This window comes from Theobroma umbraticum, unplaced genomic scaffold, assembly GCF_002168275.2.
Source record: "Theobroma umbraticum cultivar Fairchild unplaced genomic scaffold, ASM216827v3 scaffold_86.0, whole genome shotgun sequence".
NCBI classification, from domain to species: Eukaryota; Viridiplantae; Streptophyta; class Magnoliopsida; order Malvales; family Malvaceae; genus Theobroma; species Theobroma umbraticum.
The window spans coordinates 4,579,420-4,603,176 of NW_018397263.1; the positions used below are offsets into that span (position 1 = coordinate 4,579,420).

General features: G+C 35.5%; 6 protein-coding genes and 1 non-coding gene across 7 annotated transcripts; 1 reads left to right on the forward strand and 6 right to left on the reverse strand.

The window, feature by feature from the left end:
* Nucleotides 1-489: 489 nt before the first annotated feature.
* Nucleotides 490-2,614, reverse strand: LOC110420336 (alpha/beta-Hydrolases superfamily protein). The gene is given in 6 exon segments (XM_021433612.2): nucleotides 490-1,035; nucleotides 1,144-1,284; nucleotides 1,761-1,873; nucleotides 1,993-2,231; nucleotides 2,317-2,348; nucleotides 2,350-2,614. Coding segments are annotated over 6 exon segments (1,005 nt in total). The 5' UTR covers nucleotides 2,577-2,614; the 3' UTR covers nucleotides 490-782.
* A 167-nt stretch (nucleotides 2,615-2,781) lies between these two features.
* TRNAL-UAG (transfer RNA leucine (anticodon UAG)) lies at nucleotides 2,782-2,861 on the reverse strand. The gene has a single exon. It is a non-coding gene; the product is annotated as a tRNA-Leu (tRNA).
* A 241-nt stretch (nucleotides 2,862-3,102) lies between these two features.
* LOC110420337 (chaperone protein dnaJ-like protein) lies at nucleotides 3,103-6,014 on the reverse strand. The gene is made up of 8 exons (XM_021433613.2): nucleotides 5,794-6,014; nucleotides 5,347-5,464; nucleotides 4,903-5,022; nucleotides 4,606-4,692; nucleotides 4,088-4,164; nucleotides 3,829-3,956; nucleotides 3,507-3,643; nucleotides 3,103-3,417 (listed from the first exon to the last, which is right to left on the reverse strand). The coding sequence occupies exons 1-8, from the start codon at nucleotides 5,979-5,981 to the stop codon at nucleotides 3,340-3,342; spliced, it is 933 nt and encodes a 310-aa protein (XP_021289288.1). The 5' UTR covers nucleotides 5,982-6,014; the 3' UTR covers nucleotides 3,103-3,339.
* Nucleotides 6,015-6,609: 595 nt separating this feature from the next.
* On the reverse strand, nucleotides 6,610-11,705 carry LOC110420190 (uncharacterized). The gene is given in 14 exon segments (XM_089784299.1): nucleotides 6,610-6,839; nucleotides 6,842-7,040; nucleotides 7,042-7,090; nucleotides 7,092-7,501; nucleotides 7,612-7,903; nucleotides 7,982-8,622; nucleotides 8,624-8,803; nucleotides 8,805-8,927; nucleotides 9,387-9,646; nucleotides 9,734-9,883; nucleotides 10,237-10,669; nucleotides 10,857-10,938; nucleotides 10,940-11,029; nucleotides 11,031-11,705. Coding segments are annotated over 14 exon segments (3,114 nt in total). The 5' UTR covers nucleotides 11,108-11,705; the 3' UTR covers nucleotides 6,610-6,711.
* A 140-nt stretch (nucleotides 11,706-11,845) lies between these two features.
* LOC149526933 (uncharacterized) lies at nucleotides 11,846-14,605 on the reverse strand. Its single transcript, XM_089784321.1, has 3 exons — nucleotides 14,110-14,605; nucleotides 13,181-13,234; nucleotides 11,846-12,206 (listed from the first exon to the last, which is right to left on the reverse strand). Exons 1-3 carry the CDS (start codon nucleotides 14,476-14,478, stop codon nucleotides 11,973-11,975), a joined length of 657 nt encoding a protein of 218 aa, XP_089640447.1. The 5' UTR covers nucleotides 14,479-14,605; the 3' UTR covers nucleotides 11,846-11,972.
* A 108-nt stretch (nucleotides 14,606-14,713) lies between these two features.
* SNX1 (sorting nexin 1) lies at nucleotides 14,714-18,701 on the reverse strand. The gene is made up of 11 exons (XM_021433404.2): nucleotides 18,496-18,701; nucleotides 18,250-18,384; nucleotides 18,006-18,141; nucleotides 17,693-17,826; nucleotides 16,991-17,065; nucleotides 16,370-16,529; nucleotides 16,121-16,254; nucleotides 15,892-15,960; nucleotides 15,542-15,621; nucleotides 15,302-15,362; nucleotides 14,714-15,213 (listed from the first exon to the last, which is right to left on the reverse strand). Exons 1-11 carry the CDS (start codon nucleotides 18,505-18,507, stop codon nucleotides 15,004-15,006), a joined length of 1,206 nt encoding a protein of 401 aa, XP_021289079.1. The 5' UTR covers nucleotides 18,508-18,701; the 3' UTR covers nucleotides 14,714-15,003.
* Nucleotides 18,702-20,003: 1,302 nt separating this feature from the next.
* LOC110420512 (protein S40-7-like) lies at nucleotides 20,004-21,291 on the forward strand. Its single transcript, XM_021433860.2, has one exon. The coding sequence runs from the start codon at nucleotides 20,498-20,500 to the stop codon at nucleotides 21,104-21,106; it is 609 nt and encodes a 202-aa protein (XP_021289535.1). The 5' UTR covers nucleotides 20,004-20,497; the 3' UTR covers nucleotides 21,107-21,291.
* Nucleotides 21,292-23,757: the final 2,466 nt, after the last annotated feature.

The window sequence follows — 23,757 nt, forward strand, 5'->3', positions numbered from 1 at the left end:
ACAGAATGATTAACTGTTACCTTACTTGCTAGGCAGTTGCCTCCCCACCTTCTTCTTCTTCTTCTTTTGCATTAAGTTAATACGGGCACGAGGCTCCCTGGTAATTAGAAACCAGGGGCCAGGCCTCAGGTAATCATCCCTTTAAGGGAGGGCATCAATCGACCACTAGGTCAAATCCAATAATTCTTTGGCACTTGCTATTTCTACTTGATGTTAAAATATAAGGGGAGGAAAAGAGATAGAAAATTGAACGATAGTACAATTTATCCCTTGATGTTACTGGAGCCCGAGATCCCACCATACATGAAACAAACTGGAATACATCATACATGCATCTTTCATTGTGACAATGCCGTGAGACCAGAAAGATAGCTCCAGAGCATAACTCTGTCTATATGTCTACAGCCACGCAATGAAAACCTTTTAGACAGTATGAAGCAGCACATTCATCATAGGATTTAAAAATGAATTAATAACCATTCCAAGAACTATAATAGTCATCTGATGAGGCTAATGAATTAAACATATTCAAAATAGAACAATATAAGCAGAGATAGCAGTTGGTTTCAACAATACCAAATAAAACAACAATAATAGATATTGCTTTTGCCAACAAGATTATTGCAATCTTAAGAAATTTCATCATTCAAACGTTTTCCCCCAATTAAGTCACCCCAGTAGCCTAATGACTAAATTAAGAGTGTTTTATGATCCCAAAGCAACATGGGTTTATACCTGTATCACACCATCACTGTATGCCCCAAAAGCCTCTTAAAATTACATCAGAACAGGCACTTCAGCTTAGGTGCCACAATCTCAAGAAGGCCCTTGGGATTATCTACATGAACCCAATGGCCTGAATTGGGAAGAACATGAACTGAAATCTTCCCTGCAGATCCATCTCCTTTCTGACTAGCACGCCTTTGAAGCTGATTAATCACATTTGTGTCCCACCGGTCACTTTTCTCTGCACGGACAATTGCTATCTCCAGTCCCTTTGGAGGGTGCTCCAACAGAGACCAATAGGACATCTCCCTACAAAATTTTACATTGAATAATTCACTAAAAAGCCAGCAAAGAAAAGATGTGGGCAAATTAAAAGTGGAATGAGTTTATCAACGTGGTATCATTAAATATTATAACCTGTAGGAATGAAACATCTGGACAGCACCTTCAAGATTAAAAGCCCATGTCTCTTGTTCTCCGGATTTCTTGAGGTTGGTGCCTATCCACTCCGACAATGACTTAGAGAACCCAAGTTCAATCATATGGTTAACAAGCCACCTGAAAGCAGACAATATAAGTACACAAGAGGAGCATATTTTTGATCTACATATCCTCCAAAAGGACAAAATTATTAGTCAAATTATGCTTCTCAACTTCACTGTCATATCACAGAACAAAGAATAAAATGATCTACCATTGCAATTCATGCTGAATGACCAACACACAACTGAAGCATTAGCCACTGACTCATTAATACTGGAGAGATGCATTAAAGTTCTTCCGTGGCTCTAAATAACAATTTTCAATGTGCAATTAATAGTTTAAAACAAATAGCTAAATGCCGAACAATCATCTTCCCTTGAATCCAAACCATCTTTAGATTTAAGATTCTAGTGATTTCAATTTAAGGCTCAATGATATATATAAATAAATGTTTGAGACGAATTATCCAATAGATAACAGGGCCAGTAAACAAGGAAAACAATGCATGAAGATAAACAAAAAACATGTCACACAAGGAGCGAAGGCTTTACTTCCGTGACGGCACCGTTGAGGGTAAACTTTGCAAGGTCTGTAAAACATTTTCTACTTCACCATCACTGTTTTCAGAGGTTACTTCTCCAGGGACAGAATCGAGTACCCACAGCTGTTCTGCACCAGTAGATAAAACAAAATAAAATTCGCAAAAAATTAAGTTCTCAAATACAGACAATCAGCCAAAGCAACAAGGATTTATGAGAATTCGGGCAATGAAGCAGCAGATACCTGTTTGGGAAGTTTGACATTTTCACCATACTCTCTATTGGCACAGCTCTGGGCAAATTGCAACGCAACTTTGCCACCCATAGAGTGGCCAATGACAACATCAGGCCAATCCCAGCCTTTGGAATTTACCAAATCTCCCAAATCTTTGGCTGCATTTACCATATCATGCGGTGGATCCAATCCTTCTATCTCCGCTGACTTCCCATGATTCCTCAAATCCGCCAGCACCATCCTCCACTCTACAAAATAAATAAATAAATTAGAGACTTTTCCTTTATTTCCAATTTTTCTCAGGAAACAAACCGGAGGGGGGGGGTTAGTTACCAGAAGAAGGGGAGGTGGAGAGACAGGAGCGAGGCTGCGGAAAAGGAACGCCAGTTGCGGGCGGATCCGAGGAGGCCATGGAGGATCAAAGCAGTGTGAGTGTAGGGTTTGTTTGGATTGGCTTGCATTTCTTCGTAAGCTAGGGCTTGTAGCGATCTTTTTGAGATAGTTCGGGGATGAGTCAGCAGGGAACTTGGTGAGTTAAGGAAGCGAGTCAAGAGATCAGTGGAAATTTCTTTGTTTCTAATGAGTCGAGCCATTTGGTAACTCGCTTGCTTCTCCCGAACTCTGTAATGACTGCCAGATCAATTAAAGGGCGAAGGGGAAAAACAAAAAGCTAAACGATGTCGTGTTAGAGGGGAAAAATCAAAAAGCTAAACGACGTCGCCAGTTCATCAAAAGAAAAGGCTAAAAGACAAAAAGATAAACGCCGTCGTATAAGCAGAAAGGCCAAAATTAAAAAAATGACAGCTGTGGGATTTGAACCCACGCCCTTTCGGACCAGAGCCTAAATCTGGCGCCTTAGACCACTCGGCCAAACTGTCTTGGTGCTAGAAAGTCAACAGGAAAATACATATTCCGTCTTTTCTCTACCACTTGAATTTGACTCAACAAGCCTTCAGCTTATGGATGCAATCGCTTGACTTAAAAGTTCACCCTCAAACAAGTTCTATTAACTAAATTGTTTTTGCCAAGTTTAAATTTATATTCAAATGATGCAGTTTAAGTAACTTGACCTTGATTGGATTTTCGCTCGTTACAACTACTTACAATAATAAAGGAACATACTACTTGATCTGCAGGAATAGATAAAAGGCAAGAACGAGAATGTATTAACCATTATGACATTTGCAATCATTAACCAATCATACATTTAACATTCCTCCCACATTCCCTACTTTTCTAGTTTTCTATTTTCCTTTTTTTAAAATTTTTTTTCACTTAATGTGGGGTGGAGGTAAGGGGCTCAATAGCTTGTCATCCTGAAAATTTGAGGGGGGAAAATGAAGTCTTCAACCTTGTTTAGTCAAATGGATCAATCCGTGGGTCATGTTCGCTAGCCATCATCATCCCGGTGCACAGACAAGTTGGGCACATCACCTAAATTAGAACTGACAATTAGCTTCTGAATTCAGAAAACTCAATAAACCATACATAGGTGATCTTAGGTTTGTGTATATCCAGTTTACCTTTCCTGAACCAGAGCAGTTCGGACACCTCTGAGTAGTAGGCACTTTCAAAGGCTGACCAGAAGCACTGGATAGTGAGATAGGATCAATGTTCAAGCATACACCGCTCGCTGAACATTTTGCACAGGCCAAATAACCTGCTCTTAGGATAACCATAAAAAACCAAATGAAAATTAGTAGAAACTCAGATGATTTTTCCTTTGTTGAGGGAAAGAGTGTGTTAGGAAAAAAAGTACCACTTCAAATAGTCTGAAGGAATAAAATAGAGTTACCAGAAGTAAATAAAGGAAAGAGCATGTCCTCGGAACAGACTAATACATACCATTTCCATGGCAATATTTACACCTTTTCTTCTCTTGTTGCTCCACATTGTTGGCTTCAATGAGCATCAAGGCTGAAATTACACCCACCACCCCTCCTGAAAAGGATGCCACGATGGGATCAACTTGACTGAATCAAGAAACCAAAAAGTTTTCAGTGTAATTCAAAGACTTTAATTATCCAATTCCATGGTCATTTGCACCAAAGCAGTAGTTACTCTAGGTTTCAAAATTTATAAATGAGGATAAGCAGACAAATACCTCAACTGCAACGGCAGATGCATGTTGCGTATAAAGTCTTCATATGAAGTGCCTCCTAAACCTAATTTTAGTTCCAGCTGCCATGAAAAGTAGATTACAATAACAAAAACAGCCAGTGATTAGAGACAAATATATTTAGATCAACTGCAATACAAGAAGACATGCACTTGGCATTTGGATCAAATGAGACATTGGTTGGTTGTAGTTAGCATAGGCACTAAATCTAACCGATTAACAAACACAGAATAAAGGCCTTGTTCAAATGAAAACGAGAACATACATTACTTCAGTCCAGCCATGGTCACCTTTACTTTGGTCCATAGCCCATTCTCCATTTTTTCATATATAAGTAACTAAACTCGCATAATTTAACCATAAACAATTGGAAACAAGTCTATGAATGCTATATATGATAGTTAAAAGAAGGAAATGACAACTTAAAATCAAATTTAAGCATGAACACTACAATTTGTAGTTATGACAAACTAAAAATAAAATTAAAAGAACTTAGCACCTACTGTTGGTGCAATAAGACCTCCAAATACAATTATTCCAGATATAAATGCTAGGCTTGTGAAGTAGAGCTGCTTCATGGTCTTCGGTGTCTGCTTCAACAGAAAGATGAACAAGATTAGTAAACAATGAAAACATAAAATGCATCACTAACAGATCTCAATATAGGTCCTTTTTTTTTTTAAGGCATGCTATTTCCCAGATAGATAACATTGCTTTTTAAGGCATGTCTTCCCCATATGTGCCTCTACTAACTAAGCATAAAGTGTCCAACTGACAATATATCTGGACCTTAAACTCACCACATAAGAGAGAAAAGGAATTGAAGATGGAATGTCAGGCATCTCATCTATTTCTTCATTACCGTTCTCATTGATAACTTTCACATTCTTTATTCGCTGTTGTATCCGCAATCTCCTTACCTATACAAATTATATTTTAAAATGAAAATAGAAAAGAGAACAACTCAATCGAATGCAAGAAAGCATTATCCTATTTGGTAACCCTTTTTGACCCTATTTCGTGGACGGATGGTAATGGCCCAAAACTACTTCCAAAGTCTATATGTGCATCAGATAAACAGCATCAAGGAGCAATGCGAAGGATTTATAATACTGACTTGTTGTCACATGCAAAGATTCCTTCTCTATACAGTATGCACTTTCAACCCTTACGACAAGACCCAGATTAAATCAAAACAATTTTTTTTATAGATAAAATAAAACATCTTAAATATGAAACATTACCTCTTCCATGAGGAGAAAGATCCTATTGCGCCTACTCCTTATATTATCTTCAATTTCCTGCAGCTGCATCTGCCCAAAATCCCGAACAGTCTCCGGTCCCTCAATGATGCAAAAGTCACTGAAAGTTGACAAACAAAAAACTTTTCATTCATTTGAAATTAACAATGATAGCAACCAAAAGTAAACTCAAAGTAAAAAATAAACAAAAAATCTTATAAGACAATCAAAAGGAGAAACCCATTTAGAAAGCAAGTAGTAAATACATCGGGATTTTCAAAAAAAAATCAATAATTCAACAACTTTCAGCATAGAAATCTTCGAGTTTTCCATTGCCATGCAGTAGAAATGTAATTCTGATTTTCTGGGTTTCATCACCAGAAACTTGTCTTCGATAAACAAAAAAATTTTGATAAGAAACGAAAATGAAAGGGGAATTGAGGAACGAACCTGGGATTGTTATCACCGGAAGGGGAAGGTTTGTTTTTAGAGGAAGAACAGAGTAATGAAGAAGGAGAAGAATGTCTAGGTGAAGAGACGAATTTAGGAATTCCATTCAATGGAATCAGGGTTTTGAAACTAGTAGGAGAAGTCGTAGGAAGAGGAAGAAGATGAGAGTAGAAATGGAAAGTAGTCATTTTTATTTTTCTTTTTCAATTTCTCATTGAGTTAAGAATTAAGATGGGGTTTTTACGTGATACTTGCCTAACTTCTTGCTTCCCCTTAGTGTCCCCACACCCTGCCGTTATCCATCAATTATGGATTTGGCTGGTAATTGAAAAAGCTAAGCGTAAGGGTCCGTTAGTTAATTTTTATTTTTTTTAAAACAAATTATTTTTAATAAATTTAAATTGGTATACTCCTTGAAAAAATTTTAAATTATTTTCAAAAAATTTAAATAAATTTTTATTCTTATTACATTTAATCAAAGTTTTATATTTTTATTTTTAATCAAATAAATTCTTATAAAAGACATGAACTAATTATATTTTATACTTATAAGAGATTGATTCAAAATATCATAAGAACACATTATCATTTATTATAACATATTAACGTATTATATAATATAAAAAAATAAATAATATTTTAATTAACAGTTATTAATTTATTTAACATAAAATGAAAATATAAAAATTAATTAAATATAACAAAAACATTTATTTGATATTTTTTAATAATTCAAGTGTTTTTTTTAAATGTTATGCGATTTATATTCAATCCAACAGAGATTATAAAATGATATGATAAAGGATTCCCAATGAATTTAAAAATAATGAATTAGGCATTTTCATTAATTTTGCTGATTTTTAGTTTATTGGTAAATTATCCTGATATAAACATCAACAATGGATGGTGGTTGAAAAATCATAGAGACGATGATAACAACATAAAAACTAAAAACAAAACCAAGAAAAGGAGCACCAAAGGTGAAAAGCAGCTGCTTTGAGATCCTCCTCCATGTCCCTGGTAAGGATCAGCGGCCCACTCCAGGCATCTTTGCTGCATGCCTTTTCCTTGGAAATCATCACAACATTTTTCCCTTGTTCAGATGACCTTATGTGAGATGACATGCCAGGGAAAACTTGTTTGGAAGAGTCTTCACCAATCAGTAGATATGAATGCCCAAAACCATCCACAACAACCCTTTCATGTCAAAACCCAGGTTGGTGCAGTTTCATGTACTTGTTAGCTAGCAAAAGAAGTCTCCGGAGGCACCAGAAGACTTCGTCCACCAGAGATGTATCCTTTCTGGCTGAATCAAATATGAGTTATTTCCCTTGCTGTCCACTATGAATCCGTACTCGCAGATTTTCCTGAGGTGAGGAAAGACTGCCATGGGAAGCTTTGTTGTGCTTCGCTTGTTTTGCCACTGGTGCATTGCGGGGCTCATGCTTTGATGCCAGAATACGTTGCCAGATATACCAGAAAAAACCTCAGAGTCATTGCAAGCGCATCTCTCATAGCGAGGGACCCAACGGGCTACAAGCATGAGGAGCCCATGTCGCAAACTGGCCTTTGATGTCCCCAACAGAGGCAGGGTTTTGTCCTTGCCCAGTAAAGCCATGGACATCTGCAAGTTGTTTACTGATATATATATATATATATATATATATATATAGAAGCATGACTTTTTCCCTATTTTTTGATAATTTGACTCTTAAGGATCTTTTCTCTCAATCACATCTCTTGCAAGTGAGATCCCTGTGTAACTTGAAAGCATCTTTAAAAACAAACTCAGATTCCAGCCTACCTGTTTTTATTTGCTGCGAAGTGCTTGTTGGATAAGGTTTTTCGTTGCATTTGTAAAATATAGGTTCTAAGGAGATTCAATGAGAAAAGATATATAAATATTCCTTTTCTGTTTCCTCCTAGGCTCAAGAGGCTTCTCAGTAGTTCAATCATGGAAATTCTAAGCTCTCCTTTCAAGTTCAACCCTGCATCCCCAGCAAAGTTGCCTGCAAGCCTTTTGAATGTCACATGCACTGTTCTTGTCTCCCTCCAAGAATGTGGCGCAAAAAGATAAGGATTCATTATCTTCTTGCCCTCGAGAATATAACTGCATCTAACCAATGGTATGATTTTCTAGAACATAAAAGGAGAATTAAAAGGAATGCAAATTGATGCCTTTTTGTACCTTGTACCAGAAGCAGCAGCTAGGAGAAGTCGATAGTGCATATACTGCGTGTAAGGGGTTCTGTAATCTACTTCACACCAGTCTATTTGCCCATCTATAACATGCAGCTTATCCTTCTCAATGGCTCTGAAGACAACATAACCACCAACTTTCCCTTTTAAAGTTGGGTGAGAATTTTTCATAACCCAATTCCAATCATCACAGTCACAGTTATTCTGATTTTGCAAGTTTATTGTCATTCTGAGAGAAGCTGTGCATGGCATACCCCCCACATACCTTCTCATAGTTTCTTTGATCAACACATATGATGTCTCTCTGCTCTTTAAATTATAATGTGCTTCTGTATATAGATTTCTGTCAAGCGCCTTAGAAACAAAATCTGTACAATTTTTACTTTTATACTCAAGAATATCCTTCAAATGGTGCTTACTTACTTGCTCAGCGGCTGCTGCAATGGTAAGGGATGGGTTTACACCGACAGAGCATGGAATTAGAGAAGAATCACAAACATAGAGGCCCACATGCAATAGATCAGGAGCCTCCACATCAAAAACCTGACCAGTTGGATTACAAACACCATCTGAATAATCTGACGACGCATTGCACCCACCTAAAAGATGCACTGATGTGCTTTGATACTTTTGACATGAAGAGAATTCCCCCTAATTTCTAGGTAATCTTTTGAAAGGCCACAATTTTCCGTGGCAGTAAAGGGTCATGGGGTGGATTAAAGCAAATTTTGTCTGTCTCCTTTTCTAAGATAATTTTCCTATCACTCTTGTCTTGTCCTATTGCATAGAGCACCATTGCGTGGCTTGACCGTAGAACCTATGTGATGTTTCCTCTTATCTATAATGCCATGAAAGAACCAGTAACCAGTTGGCCATCCAAATGTTACAATCACTGTAAACAACATGTAAGGATAAGCAGTAGGGAGTACAGCACTCTACACCCAAAAAACAAGGACAGTGAATGAATCAATGAATGACTGAAAGGAGGAGATGAAGAAGAAAGAAAAGCCAGTTTCAGAAGAGTCTAAATTACAAATACGCGTAACAGCTCTTTTCTTGACAAAATCAATATGAGTTGCCAACACAAACCAATACAACCAGCCCTACTTGAAACTACCAAGTCCATGGATAATCAAGAGAGTATAAATCATAATGTGGCGAATGCACAGTTTTATTGTTGTAGTAGATGAGTGAGACAATTTTTAAATAATCCAGACCCCATGATCCTACCTTCCTGCAGTATTTGTCTTTTCAACAGAAAAACCTTTTTCTTTCTCTCTGTTTCCACATAGAAAGCCGGTAAGACAGTAGAAGGGGCCGGTGCCATGACAGAGTTAAAATACTAATATGGAATAAAAGTAAATAAAGTTTTTGAGCATAGCAAAATCTTTAACCTGGATTGTGAAACCCAATGAAGAAGAGTGCGATGAAGAGATGGATGGCCCAGGCCGACCTTGAAAAGGCTTCTTCAACAGTTGCTTTCTATCTAGTCCATAAGCATTCAAAAGTCCATAAGCATTCAAAGGTCCAGCGCTTCCAACAAGATAAGCAACAGTATTTCCATTACAGCTGAATCCAGACCCCAGTGCTTCTGAGAGTTTTAATCCTCTCATTTGATATTTGAAAAGTATTGCAGTAGTGCCAAAAACTCCCGCTGTGGAACATAAACTTTAAGCTTCCCATAAGGTTTTGAAAACAAAATTTTGAAGGTACACCTAATTATTGCACTATTGCTTCATACCTGACAGGATGACAAAATCAGCTTCCATATAATCAATCTCACTTAAGTAAACAAGGCACCTTCTTTTTCCACCAATTTCTCCTTCTTCACATGTTTCATATGGAATTTTAACTACATACTGAACTTTGCACTCCGTTTTAATAATACATCGTGCCGGCATAACAAGAAGTTATTGTATCTGAAATGCATGAGAATATGGGTACATTTGGATATGATGTTGACTTTTTACAGGCTTTTATAAATAATGAAACAACAAAGTATTCTCAATAATGGACTTGTTACAAGAAAACGCACTATCATCATAAACAACAATCCAGAATCAAGTTTCAGATGCAACAAAGTAAAAATGGTTTAAATTGGCCAGCTAAGCTATGTGAATTTTTCAGCTTGAAATCATAGAAGCAACTGAATAGCATTTCACAGTAAAGAAAACTAATGCAACCAACGTAAATAAAGGAATAAGACTGGTAACTGAAATTAATGTATCAAAAGTTAAAGAGGATATGCCTGAGTTGCTGATACAAGATAATTTTTGTCAGTAGAATTCTTGGCATTATATGGACACCCAGCAAGACAATTTCCACAAGCTTTGCAGATATCCAGATTTTGATCCATCAGTAATCCGGATGGGGGCTCTTCAAGATCAAAATTCATGCTTAACCTCATTGAATCTTGAACCATTTCTTCTACCTCTCCGTAATCCATTTCTTTCATAACTTTGGCAATGGGGAACTGGTCAGGAAGACTTTGTATTCTCAACATTGTAGCAGCAGAAGCTTCACAACTATCCCAGTCCCATTCCCATTCCCATTCCTTTGGCCACTTTGAATTTCTTCTAGCATGAACTGGGGTTGGCAGCATTACTCCTGCATTCACTAGTGAACCTCCACCAATCCCACAAGCCACAGTTGCCAGTGAATCATTTTGTTCATAAACCTGTAATTTCATAAATAATAATAATCATAATTTTGTTTACATTATAGTTAAGACAAATTATGGCTTTAGTCAGGTTTCAAACTCATGTCATAACTATGAAGATGATTGTCAGTGCTAAGTACAGAAGCATCGTCTTTATATTAAAATATCCTCAAATAATTTATGCTGTGTGGAAATGGAGACTGACCTGAAACAAAGCATCCTTTGGGCCAAAGCTGACCCCTATACTCTCTGACTCCATCCTCACAGCTGACATGATCGTGAAACTGTGTTGGAAAATCCTTAGCTTCCCATTTTCTGCACTTCTCAACCAGGCATACCTTAACTCCTGCCATTGACAACCAACAAGCAGCAACAGAATCCAGACCCCACAACAACAGCATCATAACCATCTTCTCCATCAGAAAGCATTTGTTTTAAATCTGCTGGTTTCTCCATTTTTTTTGAAACCCAGAACTGAAAGTTTCGGGACCTTCCTGTGATGTCTATTGGCTTAAGTCATGAGCAATGAAGAGAAGACAAGAAGCATTTCAGTTTCACATTCATTAATTTATAGGATAAACACTGCCCCATAGGAAGTAACTGGATGTAGAATTTTTATTTTTTTCACCATATATTTTATTCAAGGAGAGCTACAACATCATTGATTCTGAATGAAGAATCCAATGCATTCACAATGAGACAAAGGAGTTGGCATATCATCTATACTATGCTCCTTGACAATGTATAATTAAATTTCTTTACAGATTATTCAAAGAACAGAGAAAGAATAGAACATGTTTCTTTCTTGTCAACCAATTTGGAAGTATTTAAGTAAATCATGGTGACAGAAAAGAATTTTCCTCTAGTTGTTAACAGCATATAAAACGGCACAGACATACTTATTGGTTTATGCCACTTATAACCGTTGTTGCAGTAATTTATTGTGTAGCATTTCCAAAAAAGAAAGAAAGCATCACACTATTCCTTCTCTTTTCCAATTTTTATGTGTATCTTCCAAAAAATGACTATAAAATAAGCATGACTGGACTTAGATCTCTTGATAGTGAAGAATTATCAAGTTTATATATATATATATATATATATATATATATATATATATATTTGGGGAAGAGGGATTCAAACCCTACTCTTTGAGAAATCATGTACCAACCAATGAGTCAAATGCTCAGGGTGCAAAAGAACTATCAAGTTTATATATCTTTAGTTAGAAATAGGATATTTTATCTAGGAAAGATAGATAAAGAAGGTGGCAGGTGGGGGATATGGGGAAATAGTGCTACATATCAAACAAAAGTCTTGCTCAAACTCTAGCAATTTCAACTGACTTCTGCAGGGCTTGAAGAAGACTTCTCATGATCCTTGGCTCACCAGGGGGAGACTGATCTTTTAAGGGTCCATTTCTTATTGCTCGAAACATTGGACCTGAACCATCTGTTGCTGGAAAGACTAAGCAATCTATGTACACCAGGACATCAGTCTTTCCATCTCCAATTGTAATAAAACCAAGTCTAGCTCCACCTGGTATTTTGTCAATCTGTATGAACAAAAAGATAAGAAACATTTAAGGCCAATAGGAGTTGTAACTTCATTGTCCGTCTTATGCATAGCATGTTTATCTTAATAGATAACAAACTGAGCAATAAACAAATGACAGCCAATAAGAATCCCCAAGGTCAGGATGAAGTCATACAATAACATGTACTGGTTAGGGTAATCCAACCATGTTTAGTGCAAAAGAAATGAAACTAATAACCTGGGCAAGACTTGGGGGAAAAACAAGGTTTAAACATCAACATGATACAGTTAGATCAATAGGAATAATGGTTCACCATACAAAATCTTCCAGTTATTGCAAAAAAATAAAAAAAAAAAATCACATATGACAGCAGATGTCACCTTATATATTTCAAATTCACAAAGGGCCTTACACTTAACAAATGTGGCATGAAGATAGAAATTCAATTTGTCACATATCTAGCAAGAAATCTTTATATCAATTTGAAAAACTTAAAGTTGTAGGCCAAATCAAATAAGGACTATGAGAATAATAGCCATAAACTCGTTTTTTATGAAATAATAGCCACAAACCTCAATTCATATACAATGGTCAGCACAAACATCTGGTCCATCAAGAAGCTAAAGCTAGCTTTGACATGCTAAATTGGGAATGACAAGTAGTGTGATTTTCAATCCTTTATATGTGATGCACACATTAAATGTTCCTCCCAAATAGACCTGAAGAATAGTATTGTTAGCATTATGACTAGACTGAGTTAACATACCAGTTAATTCATCCAAAAAGAGACTTAACATACCAGTGGCAAATGAACTTTAACTAATGTCAGTAGCCTGTATCACCTTGGCTGATCTTGTCTATCTAGAATACGAAGTTTCGAGGGCTATGTCTATTGGTGAATATATGCATTGTCACATTCCAAGAACATGTGCGTATGTGCAATTACCATTCAATTCAAAAACATTAAGTTAACAAGAATTCTAATGACAAACCTTTAAAGGTACTGGAAGTGGCACATTAGCTCCTTGGCATAGACTGTTGGCCCACTGTTATAGAAACAAAGAAAGAATAAAGACAAAAATCAAATACTCTGATAGAACAGTCTACTTTGCAAGAATCGGAGATTCAAGGACGTATCTTAGAGCGTTAACTTGGAGTTTTTTCAACCTGTTTCTTTTCATTCGTATTATTTTTTCAGCTTTTGCTTTGTGACTGCCCTGGATTTTGGTAGCTTGTGTACTTTGTAGCAAGATTGCTTTGGCTAAAGGAAATCTTTATTTATCCAAAAAGAAAAAGTCTGACAAAAACTTCAATGTGATTCTACATGTTCTTTTGTATCACTTCCACGACATTGAAAGAAACGGACAGAAACATCCATGGCAGGAAGAACTGGAAAGTGAATCTATCAATAGAAAACAAAAATGAAATTCTGAATTTTGTTTATTGTTGGGACGTGTGAGCAAGCAAGACTTTCCTTTAGTGGCAAATAAAACAGCCAAGTAAACTTGGATATGGAGTATGGACATTACCAAAGCAAAACCTGAATGAAACTTTTTGATTTGTCAATTACTGGTAAAGCATTAACATGGACAAGCTTTTTTAGAAAGAACCAATTACTGGTAAAGCATCAACATGTACAAGCATTTTTTAGAAATAACATAACAAAATCCAGGGAAAAAAACAAAGCTTTCTTTTTTTTTTTTATAGAAAAAACATAAAAAAATCCAGGAACAAAAAATATCATTGAAAAGAACATAAAGAGATCCAGAGGAAAAAACAAGCTTTTAATCCAGGAAAAAAAAAAAACCTCCAACCTTGTGGTTAAGATCACTCTAACCAGCTTTATTGAGTTATTTCAGCTTTGTTGCCTTAATTAGCATCGGAATCTGCTAAACGTAGTGAATGTAAAGCTGAAAATTACCTGAAACAACAAGGTTTCAAATCTCTGAAGATCAGTGTTGGAAGGTAATTTCATGGTACCAAGAGAGATTCCATCTTCTTCGTCTTCAGCAGCAGGCACAATGTCATCCCTTCCTGCGGTAGCCTTTCCCATTAGCTTCACAATCAGGTTTCGTTGGCCGCAATATCCACTCAGATTGGAAAAGGACGGCCGTTGCCTTTTGTTCTCGAGGAATACTAGGGGTAACGAGGAAATAACCTGCCGGAAAGAGTGTTGCACCGGCGGAATGGCGCCCGTGGCGTGTAGGGGCTGCCTCGAAGCGCTGGCCATGAGAGAAGTTGGCAAGGAAGAAGAGTGCGAAAGAGAATTTCGGATAAGAATAAGATCCATATAGGATTTTTAAGAGGCGCAGAGTGGCTCATCGCATGCAGGCATGACATGTCAGTGTAATATATGCAATTGCCCATTTCCCCCTTTTCCTAATTTCACCTATAGTAAAAGACCTCTACCACTCATCTTTGCAAGCACAATCTCATACAGTTAAGATATCCAATCCCATATCAGTTAACAAAATAGAACAGGAAACCCACCGTAAATCTAACATTGCAAAAAACACAAGTACTAATTTGCACGAAAAACACAATGTAAGTTTTTTCTTTCTCTCTTTTTCCAGTTGTGCTCCATAAATGAGTTGAAATCGTAAACTCATCCTTTCACCCAGTTTAAAATTCGTACAAGCAAAACCTAGTCAAAACATTTGAGAAGAACCATAACTGGTACAACAGAATGGTAGAGCTAACTCCTGATAGTCAAGATTTTACAGTGGGCGCGAGCCACCCTGCCATTCCTTAAATCTAAGAACCGCCCAATTGAGGTAAGCAACAAGTTTGATGATGATTACTAGTCCTTCCTTCATTAAGTAGAGGAGCAAGCTTCAAGCTTAGGAAGGAGACTTCGCCAGGCATCTGCAATGCTGTTTGCCAGTCGAGCCTGTCCCTTTGCAAATTCATGAAAAGCAATCCCCATGTCTTGTGTTTTCTGTTCCTGGAAACGTACAATCTCTTCATTCATCAGTCGCACAATTGTCTCAAATCTTCTTGTTGCCTCCTCACTCTCTGCCTTCAACTGCAATCACAAAACCTATGTTAGCAGACACAATAACTAATGGCCTCAATAGGCATATATTAGTGGAAGCTTGGATGAAGCGGCTTGCCTCCCTATACTCATGCTCCGCCTCTCCCACCCTATCAGAGCGTGTTAGCATGAGCTTGTCACTGCAAAAAATAGATATTGCTCAGATTACAAATTCAATTAACAAATATAACTTATAAATATAGTCAAAGTATGCTGCTTGTTCACAATATCAAAGGGTCATGCATAGAGGCCACTGCCAATAGCAACACTAGATAGCAAAAACAAAAAAGGCATAAAATGTGCATGACCAGGAGCATACAGATTTATCTCCTTCAACTTCATTGTTTCAGCCAGCTCACACTGTTGCCTGAATGCATTGCCTCTCTCTCCTATTGTGGCCTGTTATAAACACACATGCAAGAGGATCAGCTCTACAATTGTCACAAATCTTTCCACTTCAATATTACCAGCATATAGGATGAAAAGGGAGCTAAAGTTGGAAGAAGTGCTTTCATCAATGATTCAACAATACCATTACTTTCCCAGTTAACTATTTTCAGTATTGCAGGTAGCAACACATGGTTCTTCAATATTTTCTTCAAGGAAAGCTATGCCTGCTAAGGCAGATGTCAGTCATCAAATATTACACAAGACCACAGCCCCACTCACCTTTATGGACTGGACAGCACGAACATAATCCTTCAAAGGTTCTTCAAAATTCATCAAGAGTTGATGGGCCTATAGTCAATTTAAAGAATGTCAAAATGTAATGTTACCAATGTGAGCCACTTAATATCGAAAAAGGTTGGGTATCATATATCAGGCAACAAGTAGGAATGCCTGAAAGGCTGCAAGACAAATTACCAAAGTGCAAGGCTCAACTTAAGAGTCAGCCTACCTCCTTCTGCAGCTTAACTGATAGTGTCTCAGATTTAGCCCCAAGTTCAGAAAATGCCTTCCCAAGAGCTTGTCCTTCACAAGCACCAAGAAGCTTGGCTGCCTTACCAAAATCAGATAGTGATTGCCCCAACTCTGAGAATAGACAGAAACAATTTGTTCAATTGTATGCAAACCAAAAGGATATAAACACTTGAGAAAGATATAATCAAGAAGCATAAAGTGTTCAGAGCCTCAAAATCCTCATTACCTCTGTGTCTCTTTACCAGACGATATGCATGCTTCTGAGCTTCAGTTAAATGATTCTCAAGCTCAAAAACATAGTGTTTAAGCTTCTCATATTCAGGATTCGATTCTTCAACAGGTTTTTCCTTTCCAAGAACAACATCGCTCACCTTAGACTGTACATCCTGTTAAATTTCAAGACAAGTTAATGCAAGATCAAATAACATACAAATTTCAATAACATGAACATGTTATAGAATAAAACATTAATCAGCCAATTATTACAAGTTAAAGCAGTAAAAAAGGGAAACCAAGGTATTATAGAAAGCAAGCAGTCAGTTCCCTGAGAGCTTCAGATAGGATGCAACAAGTTATCTATTGCAGATTTATAAGTTATGTTAGAGGTCTTCTCCCTTGAAACGTGGCTCAGATAACAAGATTAAATTTTGTAGAAGAAATTCATTATTATGGCAAGAACTTTTGTCTATGGTTATTGACCAATCAAAATATCTACTAGAAAAGAAATGTTCAAGCTAAAGTTTTCTGACATCTCATTAGTCATTAGACATTCTATTTGCAACTGTCTACTCTATAGTCATTCTACTGACATCCTAACTCATTATATTGTCATGAAGAACTTACTTACCTTAAGAATTTGCATGAAATCAGCTGGCTTCTTCTTAAAAATACCAGTCTCCTGAGATCTCAGTCTCTCCATTGTCTGAAAAGCCACAAAGTTTACATTCAAATTTGTGCTCTCAAAAATGCAAAAAATAAAAAATAAAGCATCAAATACACAAAACAGGAACAGAAAATAGAGAAACTTGTCACCAATTTTCCAGAGAACAAGATTTTACATTAGTCAAGATGGCAAGTTACCCCTGAACAGATCTGGCCTGCTTTGGTAACTAAAATCATAATCCTTCCCTATCAACATATATTACCAAAAGAATCTCCAATGCCAAACATGGCCCTAGATGGAGCAATAGTGCTGGTCTCTTGGATAACAGTTCATTTAGAAATGTAAATGGTGCAGTCTAAATGAATCACAGGGCCGAACAATAATGAAGACAAAAGTGAACATATTAAAGAAGTTAAATTTGTATAATTCATGAAGACAATTTCATATAATAACTATAAAATATTCCCTTTAAAAGCAATTTTTAAGAAATGTAGTCTCCATCTCAATGGTTAAAAATGAGATAATGCACCTTACATGCAAAGTCACAATTATCTACAACACTCAACTTTCGAAATATCCTGAAGGATGATCTGGTGATTATCATTAGAACACGCATAGAAAAAACAAAACTGAACCATTCAAAGCAACAAACCCTAAAAGCATCACCTCTTCATCTGCCTGCAGAAAAGTTCTAAGATCTTCACTCTGTTGAAGATCATTATGTGAAGCAATCCGATTAACAAATACATCCAATGCTTGGCGTCTCATTTCAATAAATTCAGCACTAAATCGAAATTTCTCTGCAACAGCGGCATCCACAAAATTAGATTACTTCAGACACAAGCTTACACATTTAACCAGAAAAACATATTCACAATTACTCAAAAGAACATGAAATATTGCAATCAGAGGAATTGATCGTAGACTTACTGCTTTGAAACAAATCAAAATAAAGGCAAAGAATGCTCAATTTGTTTACCTACAGCACTCTTTTCGGGAAGAGGAGGAATAAAAATGCCTTTGTACTTCTCGAAAAGGCGATCACGTAACCAAACAAAGTCATTGTAACGCCTAATAACAATCTTTTCCGGCCCTTGGTATTCTGGGAAATTGGTCTGTCCAAACAGTGAAATTCCCACCCCCCCAAATCCAATATTTTTATTAGTATTGAAGAGAATTCAAGAATGAAAGAAGAGATCAGTTTAATTATTAGCAACGGTTACCTTGGTGATGACGCGATAGGATATATAAGCTTGGACGCCATTGCCTAACTTAACGGGATCCGTCACGGAAACTGAAAGATACGGTTGAGACGAAGGAGATCTAGGGCTCTGCGACGACCCCGATAAGCTTCTTTGCTGCTCCATTTTTCACACAACCAAAGGAAACCAAAAAGATTATTAATAATAAACGAAAAGGCGAAAATCAAAGGACAATAGAAAGGGCGTTAGTGGCAAAGTTGTAATTACAGCAGTAATCATGGTTTATTTCGGAATTGTGGAGTCCAGTAAATGCAGAGGTTTTTTTATTATTATTATTATTTTCTTCTTCTTCTTGGAAGCGAAGAGTCTTGCCCTTTTTTTCGGTTGCGCGGTGGTTGATGGACTGAGACGCTTGAAAAGAAAGTGCCAGTTGAGGTCTCCGTCGACACTGAGCACGCTATCTAAGAGCCTGGCTCCAGACTCGAGACCAGAGGTTCGGACTTCATGTCCATTGGGTGACACGTGCAAAGCATGCGTATTATTTTTTTTTTAACAAAATACTCTCACCTTTAAAACTTTGATTGAAATTATTAAAAAATGAATTAATTTTTTAAATAAATATTTTATTCATTAATTATTATAATTTTTATTAATTTAATAATGTAATAATATTAATTTTTTTTATTAATTTAAAAAATTATTATTATATAATTTTATTAAGTTTTTATTAATTTTATTTTTAAAAAAAGAGAGAGCTTTGATCGAGCTACCCTAAGGAAGCACTGGAGAGCCCGATCAGGGCTCCCAAGAGAAGCATCAGAGCTCCCCTGGGGAGCCCAATCGAAGTTTCAATGCTTTCTGAGATCATCGATTTCGTGCTTTTCATGGGTGGTCGCCAATGCAAGAATGTCGTCAGTCACTTAAGAAAAAAAAATATTTTAAATTTTTTATATTTAATATTAATATTATTTAAATATTTATAATAAATATTTATTTTAAAAACTAATAAACATACATATAATTTTAATTAAAACTTAAAAAGTAAAAATATTTTATTTTATTTTATAAATATTTTAATTTTCACATTAAATTGATTCAATCACACAAATTTTTCATATAATGATGTCGCCTAAAATTATAAAATTATTAAATGGTAGTAGGTTTATACCCTGTGCTTTTTATAGATGATATAATTTTTGATGTAACATTATAGTGGGGTGATATCATTTCCCTTGTTAAATTTATTTATTAAAAATAAAATTTTAAAATTTTATTTTAAATTTATCCATTTAACTTAGTAAATGAATTTAATTTAAACTCATTTACAATGTGTTGAACAAACATTTGATTCATTTAGATTCTAATATCTCTTTTCACCGTTTATAAGACTAGAAAAGTAAAATCCTCTTCTATCTTTTAATTTTTCGACGTATGTGTATTAGGAAAAACAAACTTCCCTCTGGTACAGAGTTTCATAGGGCTTATATTGAAAAATAAACTAGTATTATGTTTGGGCTACTTTGTTTATGAAACTAAACCAACATCATACAAATTTTAAGTGGAAGTGAATCTTAGCCTCCCACCCCATTATTGAGAACATTTCGTATTCTACATTACTATTTGTAACAATATTTTTATATTATATGTAATAGTTGATAATTAATATGATAAATTTTAATACATTTAAAGAAAATATTATTATTTGGTAAAATAACTTTAAATAATATCCAAATATACTCGTTAGCAAAATTCAAAAATAATATAAAAAATATTTGGCTTTACATTCACGTGTCCTAATATGTTAGCTTAGGATCGAATCCAAAGCCGAGGTGGCTTTAGAACTTACAAATGAAAGATGCCCACATCGCTGAAGCCAATCAGAAAATAGTTGCACTTCGAAGTTGTTTTTTTAGTGTTAAAAGGATAGGATAGGATGTTCAATCTTTTTCCATTTTTTTAACTAGTAGTTATCCACAATAAAAGGACAATGAATTAGGCTGACGCGGCGCAAACTGATGGGTGAGAAGAAGTGGACCACCAAGGATCCAATCGTAGACGAAGACGCCTTTTCACCGAGGTTCCCAGATAAGGCCTTGATCGGACTTATTTAGCCACGTGGGTCTCGAGAAAAAACATAGCATCGGCCTCGTCACCATTTGAAAACGACCCAATGAGCCCCACTCCCACTTAACCCCAACCCAAAGCCCAGGTCCAAAACACTACTCTCCTTTTTACTCCTCATTCCTCCACTCTTCGTCATATTTCTCACATGGTCGCTGGTCCTACGATGGACCGCTTCCTCGGTGTTACCTCCGCATCCTCCGCCGCCGCCAACGACGGAGACGAACTCACCGAAGACGATATTTTCTGGACCACCACCGATTTTACAGAACAAAACCACCACCAGCCGCCTTCCGCTACCACAGCCAATTCCCATAATCGCCGCCCGTCCTTTTCGCACAGTTCCGGAATCCTCGCCGCATTGCCGGAAACGAATCACTACCAAATCCTCTATCGGAAACCGACGGTTCCTTCTTCTTCACCAACCGTCAAGGTGGGACCAACGATTCCTCGACCAACGCCGCAGGAAAGAGAGTATTCTAGGAAGTTCCAGCAGCAACAGTCGGCACCGGTGAACGTGCCGCTTCTGTCGATGACGATGGCGAGGGAAAGGAACAAGAAGTTTCTGGAAGTTGATTACTACGATGAGGATGGAGAGCAGGAGATGCTGCCGCCTCATGAAATCGTGGCGAGAGGTTCTGGGGTGTCGCCGAAGACAACTTTTTCGGTGCTTGAAGGAGTAGGGAGGACTTTGAAAGGCAGAGATCTTAGGCAGGTCAGAAATGCTATTTGGCGTAAAACTGGGTTTCTTGATTGATTTTTCTATTTGTATTGAGTTTGGTAAATGGGTATATTTAATATTTTCCTGAGGATTTTCTTGTTTTAAGGTCAGGCGAAGTTGGACAATGAAGTGGAAGATGACTTAATTTTGTAGATTTTTGTACAATGAAATATTTAATCATGGAATTTTCTACTGTAGAATTCATGACGTACACTTACATCTTCCTAATTGTTGTTTTAGGTTCTGGCTTTGTTTTTTTAGGGCTGTTACGTGTTCACCCTTTTTGTTTTTTTGTTTCTTTCTCAGATTATGCTAATGTGATGTCCAAATCTTTTGCTAAGGTTTTCATGAAAAAGTAAAAGTGAAATAATTATTACAGTGCCTATATGAGATAAAAAATAATAAGCATAATTCTTAAAAAAATAACTTAAATTATTTTTAAAAAAATTAATTTTTTATTTTTTATTATATTGAATTAATTTTTTATATTTTGTATTTAATAGATATTTTTGATTAACTGATTAATTATTATTAATTTATATTCATGTAATGCTGATATAGTATTGATGTGGCAAGTGCAAAATATAACAATTAAATCACGTGATATAAAATGATAAGTGATATTTAGATTAGTAATAATTGATTTACTATTAGTTATTAAAATTTATTTGATTCAAAACATAAATATAAAAATTTGATTAAATATAATAAAAATTTAAATTTAAATTTTTTGAAAAGAATTTAAAATATGTTTTAAATATTATGTCAAAAAAATTAATAGTTCCAACGCTTCACAGTGATTAAGGAGCAATAGTGAATGAGGGGCGCAAACTTTTATTAGTATAAGTTTCCATTAATAACCATGGAGCAAAGCATCTCATTAGGTTATATCTTAATTAATGGATTAAATTATTTTAAGCTTGTTAATTGTCTTATCAAATTCATGATTGATGTAATGTTACAATAACATGATTAATAGCAATTATTTTAGTTTTAAATACTTAATACTACATTAAAGACTACTTGTCTGATGAAAATTGATATTCAAAATCTCTTTCTAATATTTTACAAATTAAATTGTGTGGTACAAAATAAGTTTATTTGTTTTTAAGTGTTCTATGTCTTTTTTTATATACAGCAGCAACATAGAAAACTTTGAAAACTGTAGCGGAGAATGGATTATTGTTGAATAAAATAAGGTAACTACATATTGATAGTAGGTCAGTCTTGCGTCATTATCTTTTCTTGTTTCCTATACAAAAGATTCTCAATATGATCTTCGGGAATACTTAACTAACGTGAAGACATGGAACTTACAAGTTTTCTGATTCAACGACGCTTGATATAGGTCTCAACTCTAATTTAAAAAAAAAAAAAGTGGTTAAAGAAGGAATTCCAAACTTATTAATAAAATCTAAACTGGATTCCAAATCCAATTTGAGATCTTAAAAAAAAAATAAAGATAAACTTTGAATTTAAAATGATTCAAATACAAAACACAATTGCAATTTAGAACAATTTGAATTTAAAATAATTTAATAAAAATTATGTTAAATGACTACTTTTTATATAAAATGTAAGATAAATTTCATAAGATCACTTGTGATATGCTATTTTCTTACATAACATTTTAAAGTTTTTGTTTTCAATAAAATCTTGTATTTCACTATTGTATCCACGTGAATAACAGTGATTAATCTTCACTAAAAAGAGAATAATATCTTTATATTTAAAAGCTTTATTTCTTTCATTTGAACTTCGAATTCTCAAATTCTTCTTCCAAGAGAGAGAAAAAGGATTGAATTTACTATTTTCTAGCTTGCTTTTAGAGAGAGAATCCATCTAAAATATAGAAAAAAAAATTAAAAAATCATTTAGTTATAGTTGTACGAAGATGACAAGCGGAAGTTTTCTTGCAATAAAGAAGACTAATCCAATTTCATAATTTACTAACATTACCACGGTTCTTTCCCTTGTTGCCATTGTTGTAGCAAGGCATGGGCCTTGTAGTCGATCAATGCAAGCACATCGTGAGTGTACTGATACCAAGTGATAACAACCATTATTGGGGCAATTAATCTGTTAAATAATAGAAAAGAGAAGTTGCATGCTAATTCACTTCTAGTTTGTAAAATGCAAATGAAATAAATCTTCATGATCATGTGATTGGGAAGAAATTGTGGAGGTAAGTCCATAGCATGTTAACAACGAAATTTGGTTTATTTTGAATTGTATTTTCTTTAGTTTCATCGAATTCTAGGTGTTGAGTAATTACAAAATTAAAAGGTCTTCATTTTTGGTTTATAGTATGTTAAATTTGGCGTTTCATCAAAATTCAAATGTTGAGTAATTACAAATTAAAAAGTCTTAATTTTTGGGTTTAGGGTATGTTAATTATGGTCTATCGCGTGGTGTCCTAGAGAAGTCCTTAAGGTTGGTGCGATCCCATCTCTGTCAATTGGTTAATTGGTGTTCTAGAAATGCATTGACATGATGTGGATATGTTTGAAGGTATTACAGTGCTTAGGTTTTTGTTTTAGTCGTATAGTTGTTAGGTATTTCTCCAAATTAGTGAAGATTTGGTGATGCTTAAACTAAAGACTTGTTTTCACCTGAACTCGTTTCCTAGCCTTTATAGTAGTTTTTTCTAACGTGGATAATGTTGCAACCTTATCTTATGATCAATA